General features: G+C 39.3%; 1 protein-coding gene across 1 annotated transcript; it reads right to left on the bottom strand.

Annotated features, from left to right (window-relative positions):
- Positions 1 to 841: 841 nt before the first annotated feature.
- On the bottom strand, positions 842 to 13,222 carry LOC147579324 (natural killer cells antigen CD94-like). The gene is made up of 7 exons (XM_086711845.1): positions 13,126 to 13,222; positions 12,761 to 12,844; positions 9,327 to 9,434; positions 8,728 to 8,743; positions 6,873 to 7,008; positions 3,679 to 3,788; positions 842 to 986 (listed from the first exon to the last, which is right to left on the bottom strand). Exons 1-7 carry the CDS (start codon positions 13,211 to 13,213, stop codon positions 860 to 862), a joined length of 669 nt encoding a protein of 222 aa, XP_086567971.1. The 5' UTR covers positions 13,214 to 13,222; the 3' UTR covers positions 842 to 859.
- Between the last annotated feature and the right edge of the window lie 485 nt (positions 13,223 to 13,707).

Below are 13,707 nucleotides of genomic sequence, written 5' to 3'. Positions count from 1 at the left end.
GGTGGTAACCAAGGGAGGAAGCAGGAATTCTTGAATGCTGCTGACTGCAGATAGAGATGTAGAGCATCTATTGTAATATTCAATGTCTATGCAAATTTCATGTGGACACATTTTGACATAGAAATGACACTGCTAGACATTACCCTATGTATATGCTCTATGGCAAGTAATACAGTATTAAGTGCTTTCATTCACACAATTCCAAAATCCTGGAAAAAACTGAAACATCCATTGGAAATAAAATATTTATCAGTGTGACATTTGCAGAAATTTATACAAAGTAATGCAGCTACCTATGTACTGATATGGAACACACGCGTGGTACATTTTCAACAGAAACATAAAGGATCGTTACTGTCGTTTGTGGCACATGACATTTTGTTTAGCAGACGACCTGTGTATACTTGTACTTTACTAGAATACCTCTGGAATACTATATAAACCAGTTACATGTGTGCCTCTGAGGTGGCAACTAGGTGAATAGAGTACAAAATGGGTTGAGAGGATGCGTTCATCATTAAGGACCTCTTACACTGTGAACATTGCAAATGTATTCACTACCTATTTAAATCAAGATCTTTTAGTTATATTTTAAATGTAAAGTCTTACACTGAAACTTTTTTCACATTCTCTGATGGAATGGTTCTTGAAATCTCAAAAAAAAAAAAAAGAAGCTTCATTTTTGGATGGATGATTTTACTATTTCTAAAACTTACTCTTTTATCCATGCTGAGGGATGTGTGAAAGATCATAATCCTTCATACGCCATGAATAGTTGACTAATTTGAGTGAATACCCTGTGTTTTTCCTTACAGCTGTTAAAGAATGAAAATAGGGAACATTTGATCACAGCGCTTCTTTAATTATCAGGGCCAGAGAACTCCTTTTCACAAATGTAATGGAAGCTTTTACTACAATCAGCACTATAAATAGCTGATGGTCTCAGGTGTCCACATTTCACATCAGATAAACTCCGTCGGAAACTCCTGCACCAGAAAATAAATTCACTTTAGAAAGACATTTCTCAGGAAAAATTTATCACAAATTGAAAACATATGTGCAGTTATTTCAATGGCCTTACAAATGTTGAGAGGGTCATATAGCGTGAAGATTAGGAAGCGTAATTGTATCTAAACCTAATGAAATGTTGCCAATGGACCATTGGAACTAGTGAAGAAGTACAAAGGGTAGTGTAGACTGCGAGGTAGAGGGAGTTATACATATACACTTGAAATATGCTCCTAAGACTCCTGACACGACTGAGAAGTGATCAAATAGAGAATGTGTATGAAGTGATACACTGCAATTACATATAAACATATTTCCAAGCGCCTATAATTCAGATTGATGTGCCCAGAGCAAGCAATTCCACTGCTAGCCTCACTTTGAGCAAAAAAGGTGCTGATTTGCACTTAAAATAGAGTGCACTTTTTCTCCACTGAGCCTAATGTCTTCCACACCAAATGAAGCATTAGACATCGGTGAAATTGGGCCATGAGCCTAAGGTACCTGGATTTTAAATGTGAAGGCTGGGCTACACTGTCCAGAAAAAAAATGTTCCTTAGTTTTAATTTTCACCCAAATCCTCAGGAATCTGATGGGAAGTAACCATTTCAAGAAATAAAATGGAGGTGTCCCCAACTTTTCACATTCAGCTGTTGTTTCAGTAGAACTTCTTTGTAGGGGGTTCCATTGCCCTCCCTGCCCCTTCATGGGTTTCCTTCTGTCTCTTGAAGCACTTTTCTCGGTGATGTTTTCTGGTTATCCTCTTGTGCCCTTATCTTAACATGACCTTAAACATGAGGGTGTCCAAGGGCTCAGCCCTTAGATTCCCGAGAATCAACCCAGCCTCGCACTTGTCACACTGTCTATTCACTGCTGCACACAACATTTGCATCCCAGGCACAGACCTCTCACCTGATCGCCATGATCATCTATCACAAAGCCCATGCGACACCCCCGCACATACCTAAATGCTTAACAGTTTTACTACCATTGTATCTAAACCTGAATTCCAAATATGCCCTATTAACGTTAATGGGAACGTCATTCTTACCACTCTTGGACCAAAACCTTGACACCATCCCTGATTTGTCCGTCTCACAACACATCTTTGGAACAAGTATAGAATCTGGCCACATGGCCATCTCAGCTCAACAGACTGTCCAGAGTGCGTCTCCAAAGCAGGAGCCAGCTTTTGTCCCTCCTCCGCTTAAAACCCTCTAATAGCTTCTCATGACCCTCAGGAACCAATCTAAGGTCTTACATTTTTCTGATCCCCGCATGCTCTCAGCGTCATTCCCTCTCTGACCTACTTCTCTCCCACCTCGTTCCCCTTGCTCCAGCATCCCAGGCCCTCTTGCTGTTTCCTCAGGAATGCTAAGGACACTCCTACCTCTGAGTCTGGACCACAGCTGTTGTTACTGCTGGGATGCATTTGTATCAGCTAACCCACATCCCTAGCTCATTCAAGATGCTGTGCGAACTTCATTTCTCAAGGAGTCTGTCCTGACCACTCCACTGAAAGCAGTGAAAGCTCTCCTTCTTTCCTTCATACACAAAAGGCACTTTGCACTGTAGCAAAAAGTGAGAGATTTCACATCACTCCATAGCATATATCACCCCCTAATGTGCCATGTAATTCACTTGGCACGTTAGGATTGTCGTTGCTCATCACCAAGAGCTCCATCAAGCCTGCATTGGAATGTGGTATCCACAACGGCAGAACTGTAGAGTGTTTCATTCACCAGCTTCAGTGGCTAGAAGCATGCCTGGCACATTGTGGGCCATCAATAAACAGCCTGTTAAGTAGCCCATGTTTCCCATACTGTCCCCCATGTTAGCTAGATTTAGTTACAACGGATCACTTTTCTTCATTTTCTAAACTCATTTCGTAGACATCAACTGACAAACCTATGCGATTTAATCATGAAACATGGCTAGCAGAAATTCTTGTGGACATGTGTTAGACAATAACATGTATGATATTAAACACCACATTAGAACTGTAAAATTACTGAATGACTCCTTTGGAAAAAGCTCTTTGTTGTTGTTGTTATCGAATGATACCAAGTAAACAGGACAAATTTCACATACAGCGGAGGCTGCCTTAGCCACTTTTCTCTCCTCATTATCTTTTTACCATTCCCTGCAACCATATCTGTGGACGTGCTTGTACCATAGGACATACAAGATACAAAAGCAAAATGCCATTTCACTGCGTTTGGAAGGACCTTCCATTAAAGAACATGGAATAGGGGCGCCTGGGTGGCGCAGTCGGTTAAGCGTCCGACTTCAGCCAGGTCACGATCTCACGGTCCCTGAGTTCGAGCCCCGCGTCAGGCTCTGGGCTGATGGCTCAGAGCCTGGAGCCTGTTTCCGATTCTGTGTCTCCCTCTCTCTCTGCCCCTCCCCCGTTCATGCTCTGTCTCTCTCTGTCCCAAAAATAAAAATAAACGTTGAAAAAAAAATTTAAAAAAAAAAGAACATGGAATAAATCATGCTCTTTGGGTCTCTTGAGGTCTCAGATTTGCATTCAGTTGCCTATCTAAGAAATGAAATCAAATGGAACGAAAGATATTCCCTAAGTCCTCAAGGATCTGTTCCTCTTCTTCACCAATAATCTACCAATCCGTTACTGAGCAGGAAAGGGAGCAAGGCCATGAAATGAAAACTTACAGCTGCTGAGATAGGGGTGAGCCATCCAGCCATTTCCAGTGATACCCGCTTTCTTGACCTCTACTTAATCCAATCCAATGATTGTATTTTATTTTTGATTGAATAAGGACCTGTGACAAAATTGGAATTATTAGTATTATTCATAGCGTCAGTGAAAACATCTTACCCACAGAGGACTCATAAATAAAACACTGGGCACTTTTATCTTCAAACACTTTTATGATAAATGGAACAGGCAGGCTCATTTCTCCATGGGGTAGAGAAGACACAGGAATGGAAATGCTTTAGTGAAGGACTCACTCAAGTCTTTGTGACTGGATCCAAGATATCAGCAAAGGGAAAAAAACAAATCTCCATATATGATAAAGTAGAGAGATAAATGTGATTGCACTAAATCAGGAACTTTTCCTCTTCATAAGACGCCTTACAGCATGTGAAAAGACAAGCCTCAAGTCTAGAGATATATGCAATAATTTACAGAATACGTATTTCTAGAAATACACAAGGAAAAAAAATTATCCAATAAGAAAAAAAAAATGGACAACAAATGAGAACATATTTCAAATATGGGGAGTATAGCCAAGAAATAGAGAGAGAGAGATGCCAAGCTCACTAGAGATCAGGAAAATTCAAATCAAAGCCACCAGGATATATTTTACTAATATTTAATTGGCAGAAATTAAAAATAACAGCACCTGGGGCGCCTGGGTGGCGCAGTCGGTTGGCGTCCGACTTCAGCCAGGTCACGATCTCGCGGTCCGTGAGTTCGAGCCCCGCGTCGGGCTCTGGGCTGATGGCTCAGAGCCTGGAGCCTGTTTCCGATTCTGTGTCTCCCTCTCTCTCTGCCCCTCCCCTGTTCATGCTCTGTCTCTCTCTGTCCCAAAAATAAATAAACGTTGAAAAAAAAAATTAAAAAAAAAAAATAACAGCACCAAGTTTGTGGGATGGTTGATATCACATCCATCTTTCAAAATGTTGCTAAAATCGTATTGAAATGTAATTTTAAATTATCACATGAAAATGGACCTTTAGGAACCCTGTCCTCAATGATTTCACTCCTACGGTGATTTGTGGTCAAGAGAAGTGAGGACACACTAGACAGTTTTGCACTGAGACACGTCTAAGAATGATTCATGAAGGACTATTCCTAACCACAAAAGGTGGAAACAACCCAAACTTCCATCTTCTAGAGATTCTTAGCCACACTGGGGAATATTATACAGCAGTGAAAATGAAGAGACTATAGCTACAAGCGGTCAAACACTGTATCCCATTAATTTGCTATACACACCTCAGGAAATAAAACTTCCTTGAGAATTTTCCTTCTTTATGCAGTGGATATCATACAGTCTGTGTTAACATGTGGGCACTGAATAATGCATGCAGTGTCTAAAATATCTCTACCATAAAAATTCTGTAAGTTCTTTGTAATCATTATTCCAATTGGCATATTGAATGGAAAGTAACAAATTAATGTCCTTGGCTAGAAGCAATGTAATTGAATCTCTCTCAGCCTCTCTCTCTCTCTCTCTAACACAAAGTCACCCCAAAACACACACATGCATCAATATTTCTTCACAGTAATTACATTGTATCAGAAAAATTTGAGGAGTGTATAGTTAGTGCCTAAGGAAAACGAATGGGAATTATAGAATTGCGACCAAAATGTTATCATTTCTAAGTCTCCGAATAAACACTGATGTTCAATGTCCCTTGATTCTTTCACTCACATAATTTTGCTAGATCGTAGGGGTATGCATAGGTATCAAACCCAATTTCAGTTTGCAGTATCAATGGACTTAAGCCCCGCTGTCATTACACTCCTGGGCTTGGTAAAGCAGCAAAACATGGCAAATCCTAAACCATCAGTGTAAAAGTAATGCTGTTCTGTAGCAAAGTCGATCTCCAGTTTGGAGAGTGTATCAGCAGCCCAGTTCAGATACTGACAGCCAAACTCTCATCAAATGAGGTGCTAGACTATGAAACTCAGATTTTGCTCTAAACAATGGCAAAAGTCTCAGTGAATTTCAAAGGCTCTAGATAGTTCCTGGAAAAACAGGGATAACAAGTATAAGAAGTTTCATTGAAACTCTGAAGTCCAGAAACTTCAATGGCAGGACTGAAACTGAAGAACACTGAATAGGAAATGACAGGGGAAATACGGATTAAAAATAAACTTAATTTGTGAAAGAAGAAAACTCCAGCCATTTGGAAGTTGATTGACAACAGGTGAGGTTGAAATTAATCAAAGTATGTATAAGCGGTCCTGGATTTTTAAAATTTGTTTGACCCAATGTGCTAATGTGTACTACAGAATCCATTCTACTGACTTTATATTCCCAAACATTAAAAGTAATGTCAAATGTGATCTAGATTTTCTCTTCTAAAGAAGAGATGCTTTCTCTGTTATTCTGGATTATAAACAAAAGAAAAAAAATCATTTTCAAAGAATCATTCCAGGGTGCCTGTGTGGTTCCATTGCTTAAGTGTCTGACTTTGGCTCAGGTCATGATCTCACATATGTGAGTTCGAGCTCCGTGTTGGGCTCTGTGCTGACAGGTAAGAGCCTGGAGCCTGCTTCAGATTCTGTGTCTTCCTCTCTCTCTGCCCCTATCTCACTCGCACTCTGTCTCTCTCTGTCTCTTACAAAGTGAATAAATGTTAAAAAAAAAAATAATTTTTTTTAAAAAAATTCATTCTAGCTACATTCAACCTCTTCATTTTTCAACCTCTTTTCCCATGGCCATGAAGGGAGAGACTGATCTTCCCTTTGAAGTTTAATCCCTCCCATATACTGAGGAAGGAACAACAAACTCAGCACCATGAGAAAGTATCTCTTTAGAATGCTCATACCCTTGAAGCAGTTGTTCTTTTGCCCTGTATTAGCCCTGAGAAGCTCAATGCTGACCGGTTTGAAGCATACTAAGTGTTAAGATGCAATGTATACAATACTAAAGACTGAAAATCATTCCATGGCATGCCCAGAATGGCTGTTTTTCTTGATTTAAATCAATGGTTCTTCTCGGTCACTGTTACACCTATGTCCCTTCCACAGAGAAATATGTGCCAGTTAACAAAGTGCTTCAAAACAACAAGCCAAATAATATTGGAGGAAAGTCAAAACAATTATCTGAACTCCAGACATGCTTTGCATACTCAAAGCGTTTACATCAGGTTTAGGAAAGTAGACATACTTGCTCCTCTTTAGTATCAATCTTCAGGAGACTAGCCTGCAGATCTTGGCATGACACCATGCTCCTCTCCCAAGTTTTCTCCTCTTTTGAAAAGTGGTAACAGCTTTTTCCACGGCAGTACCATTTTCCTTGAAATGTGTCATCATCTTCATTCCATGCTCATGGATTGGAAAACAAACATTGTTAAAATGCTGACACTACCCAAAGCAATCTACACATTTGATGCAATTTCTATCAAAATAACACCAGCATTCTCCACAGAGCTAGAACAAACCCAAAATTTGTACAGAACCACAAAAGACACTGAATAGCCAAAGGAATGTTAAAAAAGAAAACCAAAGCTGGACACATCACAATCCTGGATCAAGCTGTTTTACAAAGCTGTTTTCATCAAAACAGTATGGTACTGGCACAAAAGTAGACACATAGATCAACGGAACAGAACGGAGAACCCAGAAATGGACCCACAAATGTACGGCCAGCTAATCTTTGACTAAGCAGGAAACAATATCCAATGGAAAGAAGACAGTCTCTTCAGCAAATGGTGTTGGGAAAACTGGACAGCAACATGTAGAATGAACCTGGACCACATTCTTATGCCATACACAAAAACAACTCAAAATGGATGAAAGACCTAAATGTCAAAACCATCAAAATCCTAGAGTAGAAAACAGGCAACAACCTCTTTGACCTCATCCACAAGAACTTCTTACTTACATGAAGACATATATTCAGGGGCAAGGGAAACAAAAGCAAAAAGGAACTATTGGGACCTCATCAAGATAAAATGCTTCTGCACCGCAAAGGAAACAATCAGCAAAACTAAAAGGCAACCGAGGGAATGGAAGAAAATATTTGCAAATGACATATCAGATAAAGGATTGGTATCCAAAATCTATAAAGAACTTATGGAACTCAACACTCAGAAGGCAAATAATCCAGTGAAGAAAGGGACAAAAGACATGAACAGACACTTTTCCAAAGAAGACATCCAGATGGCCTACAGACACATGAAAAGATGCTCCACATCACTCATCATCAGGGAAATACAAATCAAAACCACAATGAGATACTACTTCACACCTGTCAGAATAGCTAAAATGAACAATTTGGGCAAGAACAGATGTTGGCAAGGATGTGGAAAAAGGGGAATGTTTTTGCACTGCTGGTGGGAATGCAAGCTGGTGCAGTCACTCTGGAAAACAGCATGGCTGTTTCTCAAAAAATGAAACATAGAGCTACCCTATAATTAGAAACAATAATGGCACTACTAGGCATTTGGCCAAAGGACACACAAATGCTAATTTAAAGTGTCACATGCACCCTAATGTTTATTGCACCAGTATCAATAATAGCTAAATCATGGAAAGAGCCCAAATGGCCATCACTGATGAATGGGTAAAGACGGTATATTCTACAATGGAATATCACTCAGCCATCAAAAGGAACGAACTCTTGCATTTGCAACAATGTGGGTGCAAGTAGAGTGTATCGTGCTAAGCAAAATCAGTCAGTCAGAGAAAGAGAAATATAAGATTTCACTCATATGTGGAATTTAAGAAACAATATAGATAAACATAGGGGAAGATAAGGAAAAATAAGCTAAACACATAAAGGGAGGCAAACCATAAGAGGCAAACCAGAAGAGACTCTTCAATACAGAGAACAAACTGAGGGTTGCTGGAGGGCTGTTGAGTGAGGGGAGGGCCAAATGGGTGATGGGCATTAAGCAGGGCACTTGTTGGGATGAGCACTAGGTGTTGTATGTAAGTGATGAATTCCTAAATTCTACCCCTGAATTTATTACCAGATTATATGTTAACCAGCTGGGATTTAATTTTTTTTTTTAAGTAATGTGTCATGATCTTTATCTTGAAAATAAAAACCACATGATCCTCAACCACAAGACCACTTAGAGACGTATGCTTTCTTTATGTATACATATATGTATATATATATGTATATCTTGCTCACATCAGACTGAATGACTAAAAAATAGGTGGTTTTCCTGTGTCCCAAAAGTCTCATGTTGAGAATAGCTTTGGGGCCAAATTGTGGAGCCAGTGACTGACAGACGTCAGACCATCGTTAAGATGACACTGAGAAATCTTGACTTCCCAAGTACAGATACACTGCTCCAATAGGAAGCAGTTCTCCTTTCCGGAGAAATCCACCTAAGTGAATATAAGAGGATGGTATTAATTCCAAGAGATCTAGACTGGAGAAAATTCATCCACAAGCAGAAATTAATCAAGTCAACATCACTTTGTGAAAGTCAAGAGTTCAATTAGCTAGAAGAAAGAAAATGGATTTAATTTTAAAAAGTGAGAAAAATTAAAGAACTTGACAGAATACAATGTAAAGTTTTAAAATGGTATATTAAAATGGAACAGAATGAGATAATTCCATCCAGGAAACAACTGTAAACAATCAGTATAATCATTCAGTACATACCTGTAGTGGGTAGTAAAATTAAGCGATCTTCAACTTCTGCTAAGGAAGCATTCTTGTCTTCTGGTGCTTTCATATCTTGCCTGATTTCTCCAGAACACGAGTGAAAAACTTTAATTCATATTATAAAAATAAGGTCTTGAATGCTTGCAATAGATCATTTTATTATAATCACTTACTCTAATTCTAAATGGCACAGTGAGTGGCGCTGACTAAATGAAAGTACGATCAGAGAAAATGCCAGGTTACAATATGTCGAAGTGTCAGAGCATAAAACAGATTTTTAAATAAAATGATAACTTGCTATACATTATTTTCGAAGTGCGTGAGAGGGGAATCAATTTTTATACAACAGAAATGTAAACAGGAAGTGAAATATACTTTTAGTTTCTATGTCACCTACTCTTCAAATAATGATTACAAAGTTGGTGAAATTAGTAGCCAGTATTTTATTTAGCATGTAGTATTTGCACAGGAAGCTAAACACCAGGGATTTGACTCCACTCTAGTACAAGCTTATAATTAATTCACTGAATATACATAGAGGAAGAGCACACATGGTGACTTCTAATATGCAAAAAGTAAGTGAAAAATCTCTGAGCAAATTGGCAGTATCTTCTCCAAACTCACAAATGAAGAAGTGTAAAATCACGCAGTATATGGCTCTTTAAGTGTACAAACACGAAAAGAAAGGTCCCTTAATGGTTTGTTAGACAGTTAAGAATCGTCATTTCCAACTCTCTACCACGCATCATTGAACCAAATGCAACGTCTACTTGTAAAACTCCAACATCAATTGCACAGTCTCCTGATGTACTCCATTGCAATAAATATAACCCCGGTTCAACTAAGTCATCCATTCCAGTCTTCATATACTGGATCTGAATTGAAAAGACACCTTAAGGGGCCCCGGGATAGCTCAGGTGGTTAGGCGTCTGACCTGGGCTCAAGTCATGATCTCACAGTTCATGACTTCGGCCCCGTGTCTGGCTCACTGTTGACGGCACAGAGGCCACTTCGGATCCTCTGTCCCCCTCTCCCTGGGTCCACCCCCCACCTCTCCTGTGCTCTCTTTATCTCTTTCTCTCAACCATAAATAAAAACCATTTAAAAAACCACCCACATTAAGACCTCCTGTACCTAAATACTACCATTTCTCGGGACCAGTCAATTCCCTTGTCCTTTCCTTTTTGTCCATCCAAGGACACGTAGTACAGAACCAATTTTGGCAGGACCTCCAAGAAGCTTGCAGCATAGTCTTTATGCACATCTAAAAACTTCACTGGGGCTCTTGGCTAACTCACTGCATTGAGCAAGCCACTCTTGATCTCAGGGTCATGAGGTCAGGGCCAAGTTGGGTGGGGAGCCTCCTTGAAAAATTTTCCAAAAAAAATTTTTTTTAATATATAAAATAGCCAATTTTGGAGCACACTTGTCATTCACCATCTCATGTTTTGGATCTCCTCCTACTTGTTTAACTAAGCATCATTGCTTGCCACTGTTGACTCATCTTCTACTTACTTCTAAATGTTGATTTACCCTGAGATCCCCCGCCTCACCCTTGTTCTTCTAGCATAGTCTACTCTCCCTGGTTTCACAAGGTAGAGCGTGGTATAGTTTCTGCTTTCCTCTGCTATCTTTTCCCAGACTTGTACATTAATCGGTGAATCCACAATTCATGTCTCTAATCTAGGCGTCTCTCTTGATCTCCAGACTTTTAATTCCACCCTGTACATGCTGGTGATCTGTGTCTTCCGCCAAAGCTCACTCTAACAGACACAGACCAATCTCATTCTTTCTGGTCATCTCCACTGATATGTCACAAGCACCTCACTCTTCACCATTATTCGCACGCACGCACCCACACAGTCACACACACACACACACACACACACACACACACACGCATACACATCCCAAATCACAGCCTTCTGTTCTTGTTATTTTCTATAACATTTAATGGAATATATTTGCCAAGATGTATAAACTTCATGTCAAATGGTATCACTGATTCACTTGTTTCCCTCACACACTCAATAAAATGTACATCTTAGCAATTCTACATTTTAAATATTTCTCAGGTGTGGTCCCTAACCCTTCATTACTTCTTTCATAGCACTAATTCAGTCATTCTAACTAACCCTTAATCCTGAAACATTCTCCTATTTTGTCCCCCCATGCACTTTCCAGTCGATTCAGATTGACCTTTCCCAAATCCCAAATCTTCCAAGTTTCTTTTGTTTTGAGAACAAATCTAATATATCTTAACATGTTATTAATATTATACAGCTTCCTCGGGGCGCCTGGGTGGCGCAGTCGGTTAAGCGTCCGACTTCAGCCAGGTCACGATCTCCCGGTCCGTGAGTTCGAGCCCCGCGTCGGGCTCTGGGCTGATGGCTCAGAGCCTGGAGCCTGTTTCCGATTCTGTGTCTCCCTCTCTCTCTGCCCCTCCCCCGTTCATGCTCTGTCTCTCTCTGTCCCAAAAATAAATAAACGTTGAAAAAAAAAATTTAAAAAAAAATATTATACAGCTTCCGGACAAATAAAAGAAGTAGCTAGAAATGGGTTTGACGGTCAACCCCATTTCTAGCTACTTCTTTTATTTGTCCGGAAGCTGTAATTCCCTGGGACATCAATATGTTCTGTGGTTCATGTTGTTTTCTGCCTGGATGAGTCTTCTCTACCCTGAGTGTCCTGTTTAAACTCCACCTATCCTTGACCTCATATCAATTATTATCTCCTACAGAAAAGCTTTCTTGACCTCAGCATAGAATATGCCATCCACCTGATACCTTCACACCAGTATCCCAGCACTAATAATATTTCATTTTAAAACTGCTTCTTATAAAAAAAAAATGTCCCCTTTTAACTGAGCTTATAAAGAGCTGACTTTTTAAAATCCCTGTTTCTTGCACCAGAGATGATACTCAAAATTGTTGCTCACAGAATGAAACAAAGAATAATAACCATCAGGAAACTGATATTAAAAACAAGTGTTGCATACAAATTTCACATGGAATATATACAAACTGATAGAGAAAACTAATCAGCTTTTTATTCCTCTATATTTTAAGCAGTGTTGTAGTACGATAAGGAATATAAAATTCCAAATAAGATTTTTCCAATTCTCTGTTCGCGTGGAAAAGCGCCCCCTACACAAAATATAAGGAGGAAAATATATATAATATATGTAGGCCTCAAAGTACAAAATTTTGTGCCAATACAGCTATGACATACACTAGTTTGCGTGGTAGAAAGGTTAAGTGATAGCAAAATAATAAAATCACATCGCCAATATTATCATCAACAGCATCATGATTACTACCATTTCTATAGGACTCCATAGTTTCTAAAGTTTCCGTAGAGTCAGTAGCTACAGCATTTCCTTTATCAGTCTGGCTCATTGTTCTTGTGAAATGTGTGTGCCTGATACTCACCCATATATCCTAAGCCTGTGATTGCCAGCAGGAGGAACAAACATAGAAATCCCAGGGTTACTGCAACGATATGCCATGGAAACCCTGCCCAAAATCAGAGAGCAAAATATATAGTAAGCATTGAGCACAGCAAAGCCCTCGGAATTAGAACAAAATGGAACCTCATTCTGGAATTTAAAATGAATAGCGCTATTTACGGTGGTCACAAATCTCATTGCTTATTACATTTAAATACACCCATTGACATATTGAACACCAAATGGAGAGTATCAAATATGTACAGACACCATTATCAGGATTTCACTATTTTTTACTTGACATCGTTGTGTTTTCAGATATCAGGAAAACAAACTAAAAACCTTTACCTCTCCTTTTAAACATTGGACGTCTTTTGTCCTGTTGCCTTGAATGGGCTGATTTCAGCTCTGTGTATATTACTCTCTCCTCGCTCATTTCTGAGGGCTGCAGTCAAACAACAAGGCTTGATTCCTACGCAATAGTCCATAGGCATAAAAATGACAGTATTCATCATGAAGTAACAGGGACAGCTAATGAATTAAAGTAAACGTTTATCTGCGAACATTAAGAACAACTTTATTTTCGTTTTTCTTTGTACTACCTTTTAACAGATGGTTAATAATGGTCCACTATGCTTACAAGCTTGTTACGTTAAGCTTTTGCTGTTTTTAAAATAATTGAATCCATTGCCAATTTTTAAAAAGGATCTATTCCAGCCTCACCTAAAACTCTGCATTTATATCATCATTTGAAAATTCATGTTTCACCACTTAGTGTCTGGGTTATGCCCAAATCGCAAATATATTGACACCAAATAGACTAAGTGCCTGCTTAGTAAGGACACACACACACCAATTGGACAAAAACCGTGCCTGCCACATTGCTTATGTCAGAGTCTCCTCATTCATTCACATTATCCCTTGAACTTC

This window comes from Puma concolor, chromosome B4 (genome assembly GCF_028749965.1).
Source record: "Puma concolor isolate L17-30 chromosome B4, mPumCon1.1.hap2, whole genome shotgun sequence".
In the NCBI taxonomy this organism is placed as follows: domain Eukaryota; kingdom Metazoa; phylum Chordata; class Mammalia; order Carnivora; family Felidae; genus Puma; species Puma concolor.
Note: the sequence above shows the minus strand (reverse complement) of the source record. Positions and strands in the feature narration are given on the sequence as shown.

What these genes read in the sequence shown, in the direction of transcription:
- LOC147579324 (XM_086711845.1), bottom strand. Translation starts at nt 13,213, where the DNA reads ATGAGCGAGGAGAGAGTAATATACACAGAGCTGAAATCAGCCCATTCA. An exon ending in TCCAATGTTTAAAAGGAGAG is followed by an intron (nt 12,845 to 13,125) that starts GTAAAGGTTTTT and finishes GATTTTGGGCAG; the next exon opens with GGTTTCCATGGCATATCGTT. An exon ending in TCACCCCTATCTCAGCAGCT is followed by an intron (nt 987 to 3,678) that starts GTAAGTTTTCAT and finishes TTTCTGGTGCAG; the next exon opens with GAGTTTCCGACGGAGTTTAT.